Here is an 18696-nt window from a genome sequence, read left to right as displayed (position 1 = left end):
GGGTGTTGTAGACAGGAGAAACCATGAAAACAACAAAAGGAGCTGGAGGGTGCCCATCCCAAGTGTACACACACAGATGAAGAAGTGGATTATGGGGAAAGCTTTCACATTTTGAGAAATCAGCCTGACTAGGTGCCTGTACAGTAATGCATGCACTGTGGAGAAAAGCTGGAGGAATTGGGATTCTGTGTGTAGTTGCAGGGCTACGATCTCATTGGGACCCAACAGGTGGGGTGGGGTGGGATAGCTCATAGGGCTGGGGTGCTGCCCTGGATGGATACAGGGTCTTCAGGAGGGGCAGGCCAGGATGGCAAGAGGTGGGAAGAACTGCAGGTATGCTGTTCTCCTCCTTCTCTCAGATAGTAGTTTTGAATCTGAACTAGTGTATTGAGTAAAATTTAGCTACCTTTTTCAGGTAGAGAACTGAGGAGTTTTTAGGTACTAACAACATAAAGAAGTTAAGGAAACAAGGGGAAATAAGTTGTCTGTTCATCAGCATTAGCATATGTAAACAGGCTCATATTTATTTTAAAAAGAAAAAAAAAACAAACAAAGAAGCTTTCCAAATCCTTTAATGCATTCCACTAACTACAGCATGTATCTGGGTTCCTGTTGAAAGTGTTTCCTGGAGCATTTGCCTAGCTGTCTGGTGGGACAGCTCTGTTTCACACATAGTGGCTGTGTTGGTGAGAACTTCCCAAGCTGAGTATTGGTGTCCTGGGACAGGGCTGCCCAGAACAGTAGCTAAATTAGACCATGGCACTGTGGGACTTCTATAGTTACCTGAATATAGACCAAGGAGTGTACTAAATAAGGAAAATATGTCATTTACCTGTTTACAAAAGCTGTAATGTTGACAATAGGGTCATAGCCTCTAAATATTTTTAAGACTTTATTGTTAGATGCTTACATTCACTGAAGGCTTACCAGTCTTTTAAGAATCTGGCTGTTGGTCCCTGTGCTTTGGATACCTTTTTTATAAAAGGTGGATGATAGTATTGCCCCGCCTTCTGACTTTTTAAAGAATAAATACTAGATAAACTTGTGTAGAGGCACTGTAAGTAAATGGAAGAGGAAAAACCCAGTTGAAATTTTATAATGATGGTGTCACATTGTAATGTGCTGTGGCTCCTGTGAGTGTCCAGTAGCAAATTGATGCTCCAGATGTTAAAACCCAGCACTGAGCTTTGTATTGCTTCTGAACCTAAGCAAATGAATGAAGTGTTTATAGCAGATCTTCTCTGTCAGTGTCTCCCTGCAGTGTTTAAATGTCATTGTGTTCAGTGAGGTGCAAAGACTTTGAGACTTTTAGGGGAGGTGCAGAAATGTGATGAAAAATGAAGGACTGAGTTCTGAAATTTTTGCTAGGGCTGTGAATTTGTTGCACACAGGCAAGCAGCTGTTACAGTGTTACTTACAATGCTGGTAGGGCATGAAGATCAAACTAGAAAGATAAGGAACGTAAGTGGGTATAATGCTACATGCCAAACACATTACCAATTCATAATTCATTTTCATGTTTAACGTAAATTTTAATTTTAGTGTATTGCAACAGCTTCTTCAGTTTGTGCTGGTGTTTTGGAAAAAGTGTCTTACTGAAGAGCATAAATCCAACTTGCTGTAGGGTTTGTGATCGTTATTATAAATGCATCATGCTTTGTATATACTGTTGAGAGTTAGCATAATCTCATGTTGTGTTTTGAATGTAGTGTGAAAAACTTAAAAGCATGGAAAGGGAACATTTATCTATGTGTGCCACTGGTTCTGTTTTTCAGTTCATTGTGTTACTTAACTGTAACATCAAAACAGCTAATGGTATGGTTGAAATTATTTCTACCTTATTTCTAGGGATCAGATGATTGCCTTGTAAAAATCTGGGCAACGGATGATGGAAGGTTGTTGGCAACCCTGAGAGGACATGCAGCTGAAATATCTGATATGGCAGTGAACTATGAAAACACCATGATAGCTGCTGGAAGCTGTGATAAAATGATCAGAGTTTGGTGCCTTCGAACTTGTGCACCCTTAGCAGTTCTGCAGGGCCACAGTGCATCTATAACATCATTGCAGGTAGGTTTTTGCTTTGTGAACTCACCTGAGCAATAAAAAAATGCCTATTTGACTGAAAAAGGAACCACCTGAGAATGTTCTGTGTAATAAAAATGCTTGCCTGGCATCTTAAGCCAGTGAAGCAAGAAGGAATTTTCATGGTGTGCATTGTGAAATAACATGTGTTTGTTGTCAAAATGCCTGACCCTTGAAAAATGCCAGACATAATCCCTGCTAAATAAAATTGCATGATGCATGTGGGCAGTTCTGTTTTGAAGTGTCAGTCCTTTGTAGGCTGTACTTCTGAGCTCAGGTATATCGAGTAAGAACTGCAGTCAGTGCTATATACTTTGGCTGTTTTCTCATGACAGTTACATGCTGGTGCACAACTTGGGTTGTGGGGAGGGAGAACCCAGAGTGCTTTGGCAAGGAACCCAGAAGGGTTGTTCTGAGGGAAGAGTGACACTGAGCAGTATCATGTTATTTTGGTGTTCATTACAATTTATTTTTCTGAAGTATGGTTTGATACTTGATTTTTTTTCTTTGTTTGTTTTCTTTGGGAGAAGTCAATGACTTGAGGAACTTCTTGACATAGCTGGAACAGATTAACAGGAGATCTTTTCTTTTTCTTCTCTCACATCTCCAGTTCTCTCCACTGTGCAGTGGCTCAAAGAGATATTTGTCTTCAACCGGGGCAGATGGAACAATATGCTTTTGGCTGTGGGATGCTGGCACCCTTAAAATAAAGTTAGTTGCTATTTTATTTGTTGCTATCTCTTTATTTGTAGTTAAGAGTGATGTACAAATGTTGGAGAAAAATTTGATTTAAAAAAACTTGTCACTGGCAGATTCACTATGTGATTGTTGGATGTGATCTATTTCTGATGTAGCTATAGCTTGCTTGCTTATCTTTTAAGGACTAAGTTGATAATATAGCATTTTGTGGAGTGAAGCAAATAACTCTATACCCAGTTTTGCTATATCTCTAACATTTATTTTAAAAGTCTAATGATTTTTTTTGTAATATGATGTTAAGGTTGGTGCTTTCTTGGTTCTCATCTCTTAATCCCAAATAAAATGAAAATTATGTTGATAAAATGATTGCAATTTAAACTTGAAAATCGAGGGATTTTTAGGAGACAGTAATGCTCTAATACAAATTAGGTTAGGGTAGTTTTGATATTTGTTCTTTTCTTATCTGTATTGCCTTTTTCATAGTTGCTTTTTACTGTAGCATGGCAGGAGGCAGAATTCTTGGGCAGCTGTTGATTTGTGGCTGAAGTTGAGCCTGATGTTTCTGCCTTCAAGGTATAAGATAAAAATGTTGTCAGGACCCTCAAATAGAGATACTTTTAAAAATTAACTTGTTCAATGGCTTTCAGATGCTTTTTGCTCCTTCTTTTCCTTTATCACAAAACATCTGTAGCTTACAATGGGAAATAGTTGTTATAGTAATCATTAGTGATTTAGCTTTGGGGATGGGATGTGTTCTTACAGGTATATTCTTGTAGCAGGCAGGTTCCGTTTTCTTACAGTTTTGGTAATCGCTGTTAGAATCTCTTTCTTACACTGTGCCAAGATTATGCAGGGCTTGTAGGTACATTTGCCTAGATATTCCTCTAGTTATCTGGACCTTCACTATTTTGATGCTTTCTGAGTGTTTTGGCTGTTTTCAGTACTGCAGATGAAGGTGCTTCTCAGGCTGTTAGTCCTCTGCTGCTCATGCATGCTGTAATCAAAGAAAGACTCTTCTTACCAAGGAGAGGAGGAGATGGCTTACATGCTTGTTTTTAATGTCTGAAGGAGAGGAGTTGCTACCACATTATTTTTCTTGAGGTCTCTGAAGTCTGAGCTCTTGCTGACAAGATGAAATCTGCCTGATTTGTAAACCTTTTGAGCCCACACGCTTCTCTCTCTTTCTCTCTTTTTTCCTTTCTTTTTTCTTCTTTTCCTAAGTAAAGTTTGAGTCTATGGGATTGAATTTTGAAACAAATTCTGTCATTTGATAATAGTGGAATCCATGAGACTTAAGTGGGTTGTCCTATATATGAGCTTGGAGATGAATGTTTAGAAATCATGGATGTTTGGATGAATCATGGTGTTGGATGGGATTTGTCTTGAGGTAAAGCTTAAGGACTGAGAAAGGTAACATCGGTTACGGTAGGGGATTCTCAACTAATTCCTTTCTATGGTGATAGGTAAACAGTAGAATAAAAATTTTCAGTGAGGTACACTCAGCAAATATTAAAGGAATAAAAGTTTTTTGAGTAATGACTTCATGCGTAAGTAGTTGCAGCAGATGTGATCAGACAGTGGCACTGAGAAAACAGATTAGTTCCTTAGCTCATGCAGTACAACAAGGAAGTGGTCTGGTAACCCGAGTCATACACGTGATTCATGTTGCATGACAGTGCGGAGTAGATTTTGAGACTGGAATTTGTACCATCTTTACCTTCTGTTCTGGAAGTATTTTATAAGTTGTGTTTGAGAAGATAGCGGAACTGTTTAAGCTGTCTTTCTTCAGTCTGGAAAAAAATGAATGCATGTCGATGAGACATGTACAGTCACGAGTGTCTGGAGGAGGGCATATAATGCGTAATTGCTTGTTGGCCCTTATTGTACTAGAGAGTTCAAAATGAAAGTAGCCAATTCCAAATTGGAGAGAGATGTTTTTTTACAAAACATGCAGTTAAGTTATGAGACTCCTCGTCACAGGGTTTTATGCATTATACAAAGATATTAAAGGGCATCACTGTGGGCTTTTTCTGGTCTTACACATCCAGTTTTGCCTAATTTGGAGGCAGGATGCTCATCTTAGATTTGTGTTTGAACTTAGTAGAGCTGCTGTATATTTAAGTAATTAATGCTTTTTGATCCAAACTGAAGCTTGATAAAAATATGATAAAGTCTAAATAAGAAACAGATACGTATTTTAGGACTGGAACCTGTGTCATTTAAAATATCAAAATAGTTGGACACCCAGAAAAGTCTTAATGTAACTTTCCTGAATTGAACAGTATACTGATTCAGGGGAATTTGTTAGTCACAGGAGGTTTTACTTAATATGCTAATTGTAAACGTCTCGAACTGTGGTTGTCATTGCATGGGGTGATTGCACTTCCTTAGACCTTTAGATCTGGATCTGCTTCCAGAACTGCAGAAACATGGCAAGTTCCCTCTACATCGGTTCAGTAATGTGCCAGGGGAAAACGAGTGCCAGCAATATAAAAGCATCACAGGAAGGAAAGATTAATGTTAATGTTTTTCATAAGTCCCTTTGTGAGGTTATTTTTTAAAACATGATGTATAGGCCATCTGGAAGAGAGAATAACTGGTAGGGTGGGAAGTGTGTCCTTGTATTGCTGTAGCAAAAAATACAGGCTTGCTTCTGATCAGTATCTCTGAAAAGGAGGAAAGCTGGCGGAGAAAATCAGGTCCTTACCACAGTTATTCAGGCTCTGAGCTTGCTTGCCCTCTATCTGGGTTCCAGCACCACTCCCATCCCAGGAAAGAGAAATGGGAGCTGTCAAGCAAGACCAAAAGACCAGGCCCTTCTCATGTATGCCTGAAAGCAGTAATATTCCAGGTAGATTAATTTAGTTTCCAAATAGAAGAACAGTAAGGTTGGTTGTTGGTGCAGGTAAGGAAGTCAATAAACATGGCCCAAACAAGATGGGAAATCAATTAAAAATTTAGACAATCACAACTTTTCCCGATATTTACTTTCCCTGTTGCTATTCTGGATGATGGTATAAAGCACAAGAGTCAGATCCTGTATCAGTTGACAGTAGGTATAAGAGAGAAAAAATCAGTCTTGGGTCATCAGAAATTGAAGAATAATCTGTCTCAAATTTAAGGGAGAGTTATTACATCTAGTCAGTGCATCCAAGTTAAATTAGTTGCACTGCACAATATTTGCATATGTATCTCTGAAAGAGATGCTGAAGTTTTCTTGTTATTCTTCTGCCACCTGTTTGGATCACAAGTTTCCAGTGTTAGTCTGATATTGGTAGACCATATGAACAAGGCAGCAGAACCGTCTCACAGTTTTGGGTAGAGGAGCTTAGAATGTTGCTTTGCTTCTTTTCTATTTTTTCCCCTCATAATTTTAAAAAGAGGGAAAAAACTTAAGAAAAACACATGCTGATGATTTTGATGTTCCTGTTTTGGACAAGGTGTTGATTCTTAATTGTCATCAGTGTGGTTTTCTTAAGCAGAAGGCACTTAATCTGAAAAAAAATAACAGACATTAGAGAGTCATAAGTTGGAGAATTTAATTTGGTTATTCAAACTAGAATGTAAGTGCATACTTGCTCTATTTTGCAGTTGTCCTATCTCCAAAGGCAGAGTTCACAAACCACAGTGGAAGAAAAGAGCAGCCTATTTATCTATTTACACTTGCTCCAAATTATGTAAGCTGCATATTGAATCATCTGATAGTTCTTTTTACGTTAGTATCTCAGTTAAAAAGGGTTTCAAGTGTTCTGTAGAGTGGATCTTTGTCTTGTTTAGTGTAACTTCTTGTGAAGTTTCCTTGTTAGGAGTCTGCAGGGAGTTACCTTAAAACTCCTACAGGAAGGTTCACAGAAACAGCCTACACTGAATGGACAGTTTGTAGAAAGATTTCTTAAGTGATATTCCTGGTTTTTATTACTTTGTTTTATGTGTAGGCACCCCCCGAAGTTTAAGGCTTATTACTTTATTTGACATAGCAATAGCTGATTAGTGGAGAAAGGTCTCATGCATCTGCGTTCTGCTGAAATGAATTATATGGACCATTTTGCTTTAAAAAAATTGATAAATTATGAATATTCATTCTTTTATGTAAAGACAAATCTTTAGTGATGACACTTGTGGGTGTAACACTGCTGTTCTCTAGTAAGCTTATTCTTTGAAAACTGCAGATGGCATACTATGCAAGACCACCTACTGATTTGAGGTTGCTGCAGTGCATGAGCAGAATTGAAGTAATGACTGAAGAATCAGATCTGATTTTTTTGTTTCGTTTTTATACGCTGTTAAAGTGTATAAAATCCATTGAAGCTTTAGTTGTGCTTGCACATCAGGTTTTGAAAAGTCAAAAATGACGCACAGGCCATTAAGTAAAATTCCTTACAAATTTCTAACCACTAGCCTGACGTTCTTTGGGTGCTATTTGAAACTAGCCCACAAATAATATGTATCTTCTAATACTGTGAAACTCTGCATTTGTTTAAATTTGTTTTCTATGAAGAGCACCAGGCCTTGTTTCTCTGTTGTGAAAGCTGCAGTGTGCTGCAGGACAAACCAGAGTTGCAGTTCACTCAGTGGGTTAAAACTGAACATCCTGGGCAGCTGGCTGTAGTGTCTTCTGCTCTGCTTTGCTGATGACTTAAGAAGAGTGTTTTGTATAGCAATATTAGAGGAGAGATGGGAATGGGATTGAAGTTGTGATACAACTCGCCTTGATACATGGATTACTTAGTCCATCTCAATGTCTTAGTTTCCTAAAGATCCAATCATGAAGCATAGTCACATGAAATTGTTTATAGTTGGGCAGCCATCTGTTCCTTCATATTTAATTTTGTCCTTCTGTGATTTATTTCTAAGATACTAACTTATTTTTTGAAGCTCTATTAGGAAATCTTTTAACTGTTTCTTTGTTTGTAGTCCAAGGCCAACAAAGTTTACAGAACGCCCTCGGCCTGGAGTCCAAATGATCTGTTCTTCTTTTAGTGCTGGTAAAATACTTTTTTGTTCTTTTCCTTTTTCTTTTTTGTGTCAATATAAGAAGTCATTTGAAGAGTTAAAATTAAGTGTAATATAATTACTGCAGCATATTGCTTTAATAAGGTGGAATTGAATTAAAGTAGCTATGAAAAAACCCCAAATATTTAAAATAGAAATTCAGAATATATGCATTAGTTCTTGGTGATATGGAAATTCTTGAAACCAGTTAAATATAAAATGTTGAAAGTAAGTCTCTTGTGACTACAAGTCTTTTAAAACACAATGTATACATTTTTCTCAGAGTGATTCTGAGAGTCAGCTTTATCTGAGTTGGAATTTGGGACAAGAAGGTGTTGGTTACCAGGTTCTCATGGTCTGTATATGATTAATTCCAGAGCAGTATTTCTAGCAGTTGAAGAATGCAACATAAATAATTGGATAAAATATCAAAATGACAGAAACTTACTTTCAGAAAGTGTGCTAAAGCTTTAATTCCGTTCGATTTTTTAAAATTGAGGCTTCTAAGGGCTTAGTTGAAGCAAATAGCTGTACTTAGCTGATCTTTCAAATCTATCTGTAGATGCACATTTCTCTGACAGCCAATGTGAGGTAATTCAACTCCAGTTAAACTTTTGAGTTTCTAATTTTTTTTTTTTTCTTTTTAACTTAAAGGTCAGTTACAGGTGTATCTGAAATGGGATTCAGCTATAACTTTAAGGAAATTAATTTAAGTGTTGATGTTACAGCCATTTGAAAATACTGAAATACTATTAGAATGCTGTTTTTTCTTAAGACTTGTCTGTTTGTTTTCTCAGGTGGAATGTTTTTGGCCACTGGGAGTACAGATCACATCATTAGGGTTTATTTCTTTGGATCAGGTCAGCCAGAGAAGATATCAGAATTGGAGTTTCATACTGTAAATACTTCTTTAAAATTACATATGTATTTGGTTAAAATAATAATTTGAATAAATCTGGATAATTTGGAATAATATTTGATTTTTTTTTTTTTTGTTACTCTTTTATATAGGACAAAGTTGACAGCATTCAGTTTTCTAATAGCAGTAGCAGGTAAGTGCACTCTTTATTCAGAGCTGGTTTTTTTGACCTTCTGGACATTTGTAAATACCAGTTTCTGGATGTAGATATTAAAAATGCCTTCTGTTTTCAGGTTCATCTAGTAAAATCATCTGTAACTATTGGATTCTCACTTCTGGTTTAATAATATTACTTCAGTTTTACAGTTGTTTTCATTGTAATGAACAAAGTATTTTGAATTTGTCAAAATTAAGGAGTATAAAAATACTTTAAATTTCTTCTTAAGAAAAGTATATATATATATATACTCATATAAAATACATGCGGTCTTAGATATATTTAAATATTTAAACCTTATTTCAGTTAAGTGACTTCTGGATGCAGGAGAGCTACCAACTAGATCTAGCAATATCTTGTTTAGCTAGCCTAATGTTTTTTAATGTTTCACTTTCAGTTCTAGGTGTTGGATATGAAGGATGCTAAAGAAAACAGTTCAGTTTATGAAGTTTCTGACACTCCATTTAATTGATGTTCTAATGTATGCTTTTATTGTGATATAAATAGTTGTAAACCAAGTTCCATTGTGCTCCCTCCACCTCTTTCTCCTCCTTCTACCCCTGCACCCAAAAAGGGGGAAGAAAAAGGTGAGGGAGAAACTCAAACTGGGAGAGAATTACTCAGATAAGTGTTTGCTACTTATTTGGAGTAGGCTTTGCTTAAAATCATGTCTGTACTTCTGCTTGCAGGGCTCTCCAGGCCCTTCAGCTATTTTCACCTCTTAAATTTTTTCCTTAGCTTTATCTGGTGTGATAGGGTCAGTTTCTCAGTGCTTGTGGGATGATGGTGTCACTGTGCCAGAGCATCGCAACTCTGCAAGGTGCACCAAAGATCAAAGTCCAGCTAGTTTGGAAGGGGCTCAGGATAGGGAAGCAGGTTCTGCTTTTTCCAAGATTTCAGATTTTTGCTGGTACGTGAAGTGTTTTTCACCTCAAACCGGTTATAAAGCATTCTGACACTGTTTGAACTTCTTACTTGCAGCTTCCTTTTCTGAGTTCTAAGTTCTGGAACATCATTTTTTCAAGTGTCCTTTCTGTACAGGTCTGCCTTTGATCTCAGAGTAACTTTTTTCCCCTTTTGTTAGGTTTGTGAGTGGAAGCCGTGATGGAACAGCACGAATCTGGCAATTTAAGCGAAGGGAATGGAAAAGCATTTTGTTAGATATGGCTACTCGCCCAGCAGGGTAAGTGATGTAAAATGTTTTGCTATCAGACAGATACTTGAAGGACATTAATATAATTTGCTGATTTATTAAAAAAAAAAAGGAGAGTGCAAAGAAGAAAATGAGGGGAAGGCCATCTTAAATTATTATTGCTTTAAATGCACAGTATGCTTGTCTAGCTCTTGAAGTCCAATAGAAACAAGTATTTGACTACATATTCAGCTGTGGAAACTAACATGTCCTGATAGTAGCTCCACTAGTATTTAGATTAGATTAAAAGACTAAAAGATACTTAAAAGCCACTAAAGGTCAAATTTATTTGGCTTTCTACATCGGTATTTATTTCTGGAGCAAGAAAACCAGGTCAGATCAGATCTATTCTTGAGACTGCTCGCATTTAGTAGTACTTTAAGACTTACTGTGATATCTGCATGCCCAGAAAAGCAGTGTTGAGTTCTTTCATACCACATGCCAGAGCAAATAAATCCCTTCCTATGTAATGAGTTCTTATTTGTTAAAACAATCTGAGAATTTACATGGCTTTGTAAGTTCGTGAAACTTTGTACACTAGAACAAACATGAAAGAAGACTCGAAGATGGAGAACAACTTAGGGAATTGTGACTTGCACCTCTTTAGTTTGGCATGGAGGAGACATTTTCCAACTGACATACATTAGAAAAACTTATAATAGGTTTGAGGGTAAACCTTTATTCCCTTACTTATCATGAGTGGTTTGAAGGATGACATTTAAGAGAAAGAAAAAAAAAAAAAAAAAAAGATTTCTGGAGTAATTCTGTGGAAAAAGGAAATTATTTCCGGAGTAATTCTGTGGAAAGATGTCTGAAAGACCGAGACAGCCATGGAAGAGAAAGCTAAATAAACTATAATGTAGTTAAATACTTAGATCAGAGGATATCTGTTAGTTATGGACAGATGCAACAAAACATAAATCTAAAACCATTGTTCAAGAGTGTCTAAAACACCGACACTTTGAGAACAGACTGCATTACTCTCTCTTGAAATGCAGCCTGTAAAAATTCTCAGTTTTAACTGATTCTGGGAGAAACAGGAATGGGTTCTTCTTTCTTGTGGTCACAAATGATGAACTTCTTTGAGAAACTCAACTGCTCATTTCAGTAAAGCACCTTTAGCGGAATTCAGTTCTGTCCTTTTGACTGGAGGGATAAGTACAGTTCCAAATTTGATCTTTTCTGCACAAGCACAATTTTATCAAAGAAAATGAAATTACTCTAAAAAGAAAGAGTGAATTCAGCTTATAAAGCCTCCTGGGTTTCAGTATTGAGTCTAGAAAGGAATCTGGCTAGAACTACATTTTCCAATATTGAGTTTTACAATAGATACTATTGTGTAATGTATTGTAGTGCTTACTATATGGAAGATTTTATATTTTGTCTGCCTACTTGGTGATAACATGCTGTTCTTGTGTTTGGTTGATGTTTTTTCAGAAATTAATGTGTTAGAGAATGCAGTGGTGATTCCTCTTTAAACCACACTGATAAAAATGTAATTTTTGAGTATTCTGATAGATTATATTACAGATGGCTAGTGTCTGGTTTTCATAGGGATAAAAATAAAATACACGCAAGGTTAAGTGCCATTATTACTGATAGTAAAGTGATGTAAGGGTGGTGGTATAGTACTAAATATAGCCTGAGAATTTAACTCATTTAATGATACCAAAATATGTCTCTCCATATTGAGAACTACTTATTACAAATGCTCTCCAGGACAAATCACTGTTCACTGATTGACCAGTTTGGATTTTTGCTGTTCAAATGTCACAACAAATAATGCAGCTATTGAATTTAATTGGGTGAAGTCATGTATCAGAGGGCATTTTCTGGAAAAACAGATCAACATATTAGCTCTAAGATATTAAGAGGACCCTATAGTAATTGTTTAAGCATCTACGATTCTTCTGTTCTTGTATGTGCTACATAATGGAAAATATCTTTAATTTCTCTAGTTTCTAGAAGTAATGCTTCTGTTCTTAATAAAGCAAAATACATAAGTATTTGCACTTTTTAGGGAAATAAAAATATTTTGGCAAACTAGGATTGCCTTGAAACCTTTTGCTTTTTTGTTTTAGACAAAGTTTACAAGGAGTTGAAGATAAAATCACAAAGCTCAAGGTGACCATGGTGGCATGGGACAGACATGACAACTCTGTTATAACTGCAGTAAATAACATGACTCTGAAAGTCTGGAATTCTTTCACTGGTCAGCTCATTCATATTCTCATGGTAAGGTTTTCCATCTTGATTTATCAATCCTGAATGCAAATTTTATTTATACATCATCAAAATTCTCCTTTTTGTGCCTTTTTTTATCTGTTTGAAAACTGCCTTACCAGATGTTTTCAGATAATTGAAGTGTAATAGAGATGTCTGTCAGCTGCTTATTAGAAAATAAAACTCTAAAGTTACAAATAACCATTTCTCTTCAAGATGTATGAAACTAATCTTGGACTTTTTTTCCTAAAGTGTTATCTTGAAGGAGAGAGGGAAACAGTTGTTTCTTTTTACCTTTATTTAATGTGACAAATGTTTCGAAATACCATTCATGGATAAATTTGCCCTGTTTAAACAGACACTTCTGCAACCTAATCATTCCACGAATCCAAAAAAAAATAGTCTTCTAGCTAGAACAAATCGTATACTCTTTTTTTAACTGAGAAAGTAGGTGACTCTAGGTAACTCGACATTCTGTTAGAGGTGGAAATATTTATACAAAGCTTTAAAATTTCGTATTAATTTTGGAGATATTTTTAAATTATAGTTAATATTTGATTCTTTATAGATCTAAATGAAGTTGCTAACTGCTGCTCTGCCTGAACAAATTGAAATCTGCAGAGCATTAATACCAAAAATACTGAATGTTGTGGACTCTAATATTTTAAAATAATGGTAAAAGTATTAGGGCATACTTGTTGTGAAGGTGACATACTTGGCATACTTACTAGGAACATAAAATTGCAACTGGAAAGAGTATGATACACTGCTAAAAAAAAAATTCTCATACTTTGTTGGACACTTTCATAGGTTAATGTTGTGGTTGCTAGTGTTAACATATTGAGTTGCTCAGTAAGTATTTGAGACAATCCTCTTGTTTGTTGTCTTGTATCTTTAATTTCAGGGACATGAAGATGAAGTCTTTGTACTTGAACCTCATCCATTTGATCCAAGAGTTCTCTTCTCTGCTGGACATGATGGAAACGTCATAGTTTGGGATTTGGCAAGAGGGGTCAAAATCCGGTCTTACTTCAACATGGTAATTATTGTGCTGTACGCAGCTATGCCACAGCAACCTTTCTAAACTTTTTTGCTTTTAGTACAGTCTTATGTAGGCCATCTTGAAGCATGTATTTGTGTACAGGGCAAGATCCAGTGAAGTCAAGAGAAATTCCTGTTCAGTTTAGTGAGGCAAAGATTAAATGTCTAGAGTGGAAAAAGTTTTTGATTTGGCTGTATTTCATAGTGTCATCTTTTTATTCTTCATCCACATGAAGTTGGAGTGTTAGTTTACATTGTCAGAGGTCATGCATAAGAGACAGGGTGACAGAGACCCTCCTTTAGTGCTCTGTTTCCTGCCTATAGAACCAAGGTGGAACTTGGTTTATTTATGCAGTGCTAATTCTTAATCTGATTAAAGCTCTTCAGGAGTCACCTGATCTTATACAATGTTGTTGTATGCTGCCTTGGCCCATTGCACTGAATACTGTCAGCCTTTCTGTGTAGAACTTTTCCATACACAGGTTTCAAATTTGTTGTGTTCTGCACTAAATTAATTATTCTGGAAGATGGATACAACAGGTATCTTCATCTGTTTCTTGATGTTAAGTGGGTCTTTGTACATAACTTTTTCATCAAAAAGGTAATGATGTGTTGTACAATTCAGACTTTGTCTCCTGGAGAAAATTACAAAAGAATATGAGGGATGATTGAGAATGCTGAGAGTAGGCAAATGGGCTTCATCCTGCCTTCAGTCATAGTGGAATGGCAGTCTTGGAGGCCAGCATAAAGAAGATCACCTGAAAGAAGAGACCTGCCATAGATGTACTCACAAAAAAAAGGACATTTAGAAATAAAGTCAAGCCAGGAAGGTCCCTCTGAACCTAAAGAAAGATTTTGAGATGTACAGTGTACAGTGTAGTTCATAAAGTCTCTGAGGAAATTCTGCCGAGCATAATGGGAGAGAGAGCAGCCTAGACTCCTTCAACACTGACCTAGCTTCAATATCATTCCCTCTGCACTGATTTCTGCAACTGAACTGATGAAGGGTCCAAGTCAATCATCTTGAACCTATGAGTACAGATCTTTGTTACTCAGTGCTGTTCACTGTTAGCGGTTGGGGTGTATATTTTCATTGCGTGATTAGGTTGCTTTTCCACTGCTGCTTACGATGGATGTATTGATATGATAGTTTTCATGGAATATAAGGTCAGAAGAGGATGAGCTCATCTGCTCTTTGTAAGACAAATTCATTCAAGAGCTACCAGAATCTAAATTGCAAATGCCTGTGACGTTAGCAACCCCCTGAAAGACTGAAATATTTATTTAAAGGGTACAGCATAACACAAACACCTAAAAAGGGTAAAAATCACATACATTTTAAGGTCTTTGGAGTCAGAGAAATGTGTATCGGAAAATCTTCAGCAACTAGTAATCTGTACTTCAGGTTAGAAATGCCTGTGAGAAAGTCTGCCTGCTGTGTGAGGTAAGGGGAATTGTAAATCTGGCAATCAGTTTGTCTCAAACCATTGAATAGGTCATATGAGCCAGCTTTGCAAGAAAGGCATCTCTCTACAGTCTCTGAGTATTTCACTAGCCAGTCTTCCACATCTGATACTTCAAAAGACATGGGTGGAAATTAGAGGTTTTCTTAGGTGATTGCAGTGGCAGGGGGATGCTTCTAGATCATGAGACTAGATTGCATAGTCATCTCTGCTGAGCTGCAAATGTTAAGTGTCTGGTTTACTAAGGGAGGGCATGATTACATACAGAGCTGCCAGTCTTCTCCCAGTTTCCTAACTGGCATATCAGCTGGCAACGTGATTAGACTAGTCACTATTAAATTATTCTGATAACTGCTGTGATGTTCATTGACCTGCTCAATATGTCATCTCATACTTCTAAAAAACAGTATTTTTATTCAGGGCATGGAAATTTTTACAGATCTTTTGGATCAGACAGGGAAGATCATCTGAAGGAGTCAAACATGAGAGCTAAATGACATGAGATATCTGCTTTACCATTCAAGAACCTCTTATTATCATTGCTTGACAAAACAATCTCTGTGGTACCAAAACTAGCACTGGATGACTTTGTCATAACAAGAGCTCCTTAAAAAAAAAATTGCAGACCTTGGGGGTGTTGGTCGAACTAGCAAAATCTGAGATAACTGTTAGCTTAATGGTAGTCCAGTGAAGTATTCCCAAATTAGATGGATTGCTTGGTACATCTAAAGCCTTGTGGCAAACTCCTAAAGTAGAGTCGGGTATTTTATTTCTTCCCCTGCCCCCAAATTCCTTCATTGTCAGCATCAAAAAAACAAATTCCAAGGAATGCAAGTGATGTCAATCAGCTTGAAACTTTTCCTTTTATCCAGTCAGTGAATGTGAAATTGCAAAGCCATAGTTACCCAATACACTTTTTGTTTTGTATTTAACTTAAATGGAAGAATTAAAGTTTACTTATGCCTTGCTGGTGACAGGTGCCTCTAGGAGACTCTGGTGGTCCTACAGAACATTCTTTGCCAGCTTTTTAAAGTTAAGATTTACTATTCAATGAGTTGGCACAGTTACAGTTAATTTGAACCGGTTTTGGTCTGTTTGCCAGATTTTGGTCTTTGTAACTAATGGTAAACTCGGTCCAGTAAGTGACTGTCTACACACATGGGTTTACTCTCAGAAAGTATATATATATTTATATATGCTTTATAGATTCCACATTTTCACCTGTAGTCTTAACTTCATTTGACCTAATTCTGTAAGTATCGTATAACTTGGTGTCAGAGTTCACGGACATTCAGAACTAGTTTAATTCAGTGGTTTGAGTCAGCTAAACTCTAGGAATGTATTCACTGCCTCAGAGAGTGAAACTTGCCATAGAAATGTCAAGAGTGTGAGAGACTTAAAGCTTTTTAGGCAATTTTGAGATGCAGCAAATGAGTCTCACGTGTAAATACAGGTACTTGTTTTGTGGCCTGTGTAATATCCCTGCCAGTCTTGATTTAATACAGCTGCTAATGAAAAATGCTTCCCAGCATATTTTTGTCATTCATTTTTCCAAGGAATCCATGAGGCTGTGGCTTTGGTGTTGTAATATTAGGACAGTTTCACATGTTGTATTTTCCAGGTACTAATAAGCATTTAGCAGACTTATGAAGGATCGGGGTAATAAACCTTAAGTGGTTGCTGCAGCGAACTGTTTCAAAGCATATGTATTTCAAAAAATAATGAGTTTGCTGCATAAGGACGGGGCAAACCCTTGTAAATGGTTAAATTGTGGCTCATTACCCATGGCTTAGCTTCACTGAAGCACTTGACTGCTGTGGCACTTAAGTTATTGGGGACCAAGGTCCTTAATTTCCAAGGTGGAATGCAGTGTCATACCAAATTCTGAGTTTACTGAGCAGTGTATGAGATTTAGGTGTCATAGTGGATGATCCAGGAATGGTGGTCTGTCTAGCGAAAGCCACTGCATGATAATGTACATAGAGCTATATTTGAAATGCAGTTTCTTATTAAAAGCTGCAATGAGGCATCTGTATCCCTTCTGTGCTAAGGCACCTTTCCAGTAACTGAGAAAGGTCTCTGCTTCCCTAAAAGGAGGGCACAGGAGCAAGCGGCACTCACTCATCTTTTGGGATTGTCTTAACTAATGTTGAGCTGGGAAATGCAAGACCTAGATTCTCTTTTCTCAGTGACAAGGTGTTCAGTTCAACATCTGCCAGTTACCCAGGAGGGCGTCTCAGCTATGAATATCTAGAGAGGACTTTTTCCTGACTTTCTCCTGGAAGTTTTGCCAGTGTGGAGAGGTGTGAATCCATAACCTGTGGGTTTAGGCACTTCTGCTAGACTTGTTTTCTTGGGTATGGAATCATATTCTAGGTAAATTAGAAGGTGGTAGAAATGGGCTGTGGCTTCAAGCTTCAGGCAAGCTCTCGAACTTGCAGGATTAATGCTCTATTGGGTCATAAATAAAAGCTGTATACAACTTGGTTGTTGTCATGTTTTCTTCAGGTCTTCTCACTAAGTTACTTCTTAAAGGACCTGACACTGGTGGCTTGTTAGGAATGCCAGGGACTAGAGAATCTTCCAGATTAAAAAGGGGGTGTCTAGTAATGTGAAGTGGATGCATGGTGGTTTGGTTTGGTGATTGTTTTTTTGGTGGTGGTGGTGTTGCAATTTGGACATTAAGTACTGGTGTTCTTCAAGTCCGACTCTATATAGGTTTGTGTTATGGTGCTGCACTTAATTTTTAGTTTTTTGAATTTATGTAGTTTCCCGTAAGCAGTACTTGTCAGGGTTGAGCTCTGAGTTGAGGCAATGACATTGCCAGGGTTAAGCTCTGCTGATTCAGACTGCTTGCAAAAGATATTCTGTCTGGAGCTTAGAGTGTAGGTTTCTTCTGTGGTAAAGCTGATAGTTCTTGTCCCATGGGTGGGCTGACCTGTAGAAGAGTATTTTTAAAAGTTTCCCAAAAGGTTTCAGGATATGTACAGGCCTGTAGCTCTGTTCTTTTCTCTTTTTTTTTTTTTTTTTTTTTTTTATGATTTCGTTTATAGCATAGCTTTATGAACAGTTGCAGGAACATATGGTGACTGCAGTTATGTAAAAGTATGAAAACTGTACTACAGTAACAAGAATTAAAGACTTGGAGTAAGCAGGCATTTTTACAATCTTTGTCACTGTAGAATATTGGATTTTTGTACTGTCTCTTTGAATGCAGTTGCTTTGCCTGAGTCCGATACCTGACTGGTCAGACTTCGTTAGTAGGCATTGCAATTATTGCACCAGTCAACTTGTGTTTTAGTTGATAAAAACCAGCCTTATGACATTTAAGAAATCCTTGTGTAATGTAGAAATCAATCAAGTAGGAACACTGATGCCTTTAAAGAAAAAAAAAATGGTTCTCCTGGTCAACATATTTAAACAAACAAACAAAAAAAAACCAAAACAAACAAACAAAAAACAAAACAAACAAACACAAAAACCCCAAACAAACAAAACAAAACAAACAAAACCAAAAACTGAACAATCTTTCATTACTAGGTGTTGCTCTTAATTCTCATTGCAAGTTGCATCTTTGAGGAGTCAGTTTTCTTAAGTCTGACACATTCATGTGTCTCAGGGGCCTCCTGTGTGCCAATGCCTGTTAAGGTCAGAGTTTTACTTGCTTGTAACCTTAATGTGCTCCTCCCGTTGGCTGTGGAGAGATCATTTGGATGCGTGTGTGTTCCCTGGTGCTGAGCAGTCTTTCTGAGCGCTGTCCTGTATTACACTGTTCTTTGCAACATGCTCTGGGTGGGTGTAGTTCTGGAACCCACTTTGAACTCAATGCAAAGGTGGCTTTAGTCCTTTCTTGGTATTCTGAAGAATGCTTTGAAATACTGATACAAAAAGAATGTTTGTATTATCTTGTATTAAATTCACAGAT

General features: G+C 37.1%; 1 protein-coding gene across 3 annotated transcripts in view; it reads left to right on the top strand.

Moving 5' to 3' along the window:
* The window catches only part of PHIP (PHIP subunit of CUL4-Ring ligase complex), a 106605-nt gene that overhangs the window by 25163 nt on the left and 62746 nt on the right, over positions 1 to 18696 (top strand). For all 3 annotated transcript variants that reach the window (XM_080341252.1, XM_080341251.1, XM_080341250.1), the window contains exons 8-15: positions 1849 to 2070; positions 2696 to 2796; positions 7699 to 7769; positions 8574 to 8674; positions 8788 to 8828; positions 9937 to 10035; positions 12126 to 12279; positions 13172 to 13306. In XM_080341252.1, the coding sequence (XP_080197378.1) occupies positions 1849 to 2070; positions 2696 to 2796; positions 7699 to 7769; positions 8574 to 8674; positions 8788 to 8828; positions 9937 to 10035; positions 12126 to 12279; positions 13172 to 13306 (924 nt within the window). The remainder of the gene's footprint in view (positions 1 to 1848; positions 2071 to 2695; positions 2797 to 7698; positions 7770 to 8573; positions 8675 to 8787; positions 8829 to 9936; positions 10036 to 12125; positions 12280 to 13171; positions 13307 to 18696) is intronic.

Source organism: Nesoenas mayeri, assembly GCF_963082525.1.
Source record: "Nesoenas mayeri genome assembly, chromosome: 3".
In the NCBI taxonomy this organism is placed as follows: domain Eukaryota; kingdom Metazoa; phylum Chordata; class Aves; order Columbiformes; family Columbidae; genus Nesoenas; species Nesoenas mayeri.
This window is presented reverse-complemented; position numbering and strand designations above follow the sequence as displayed.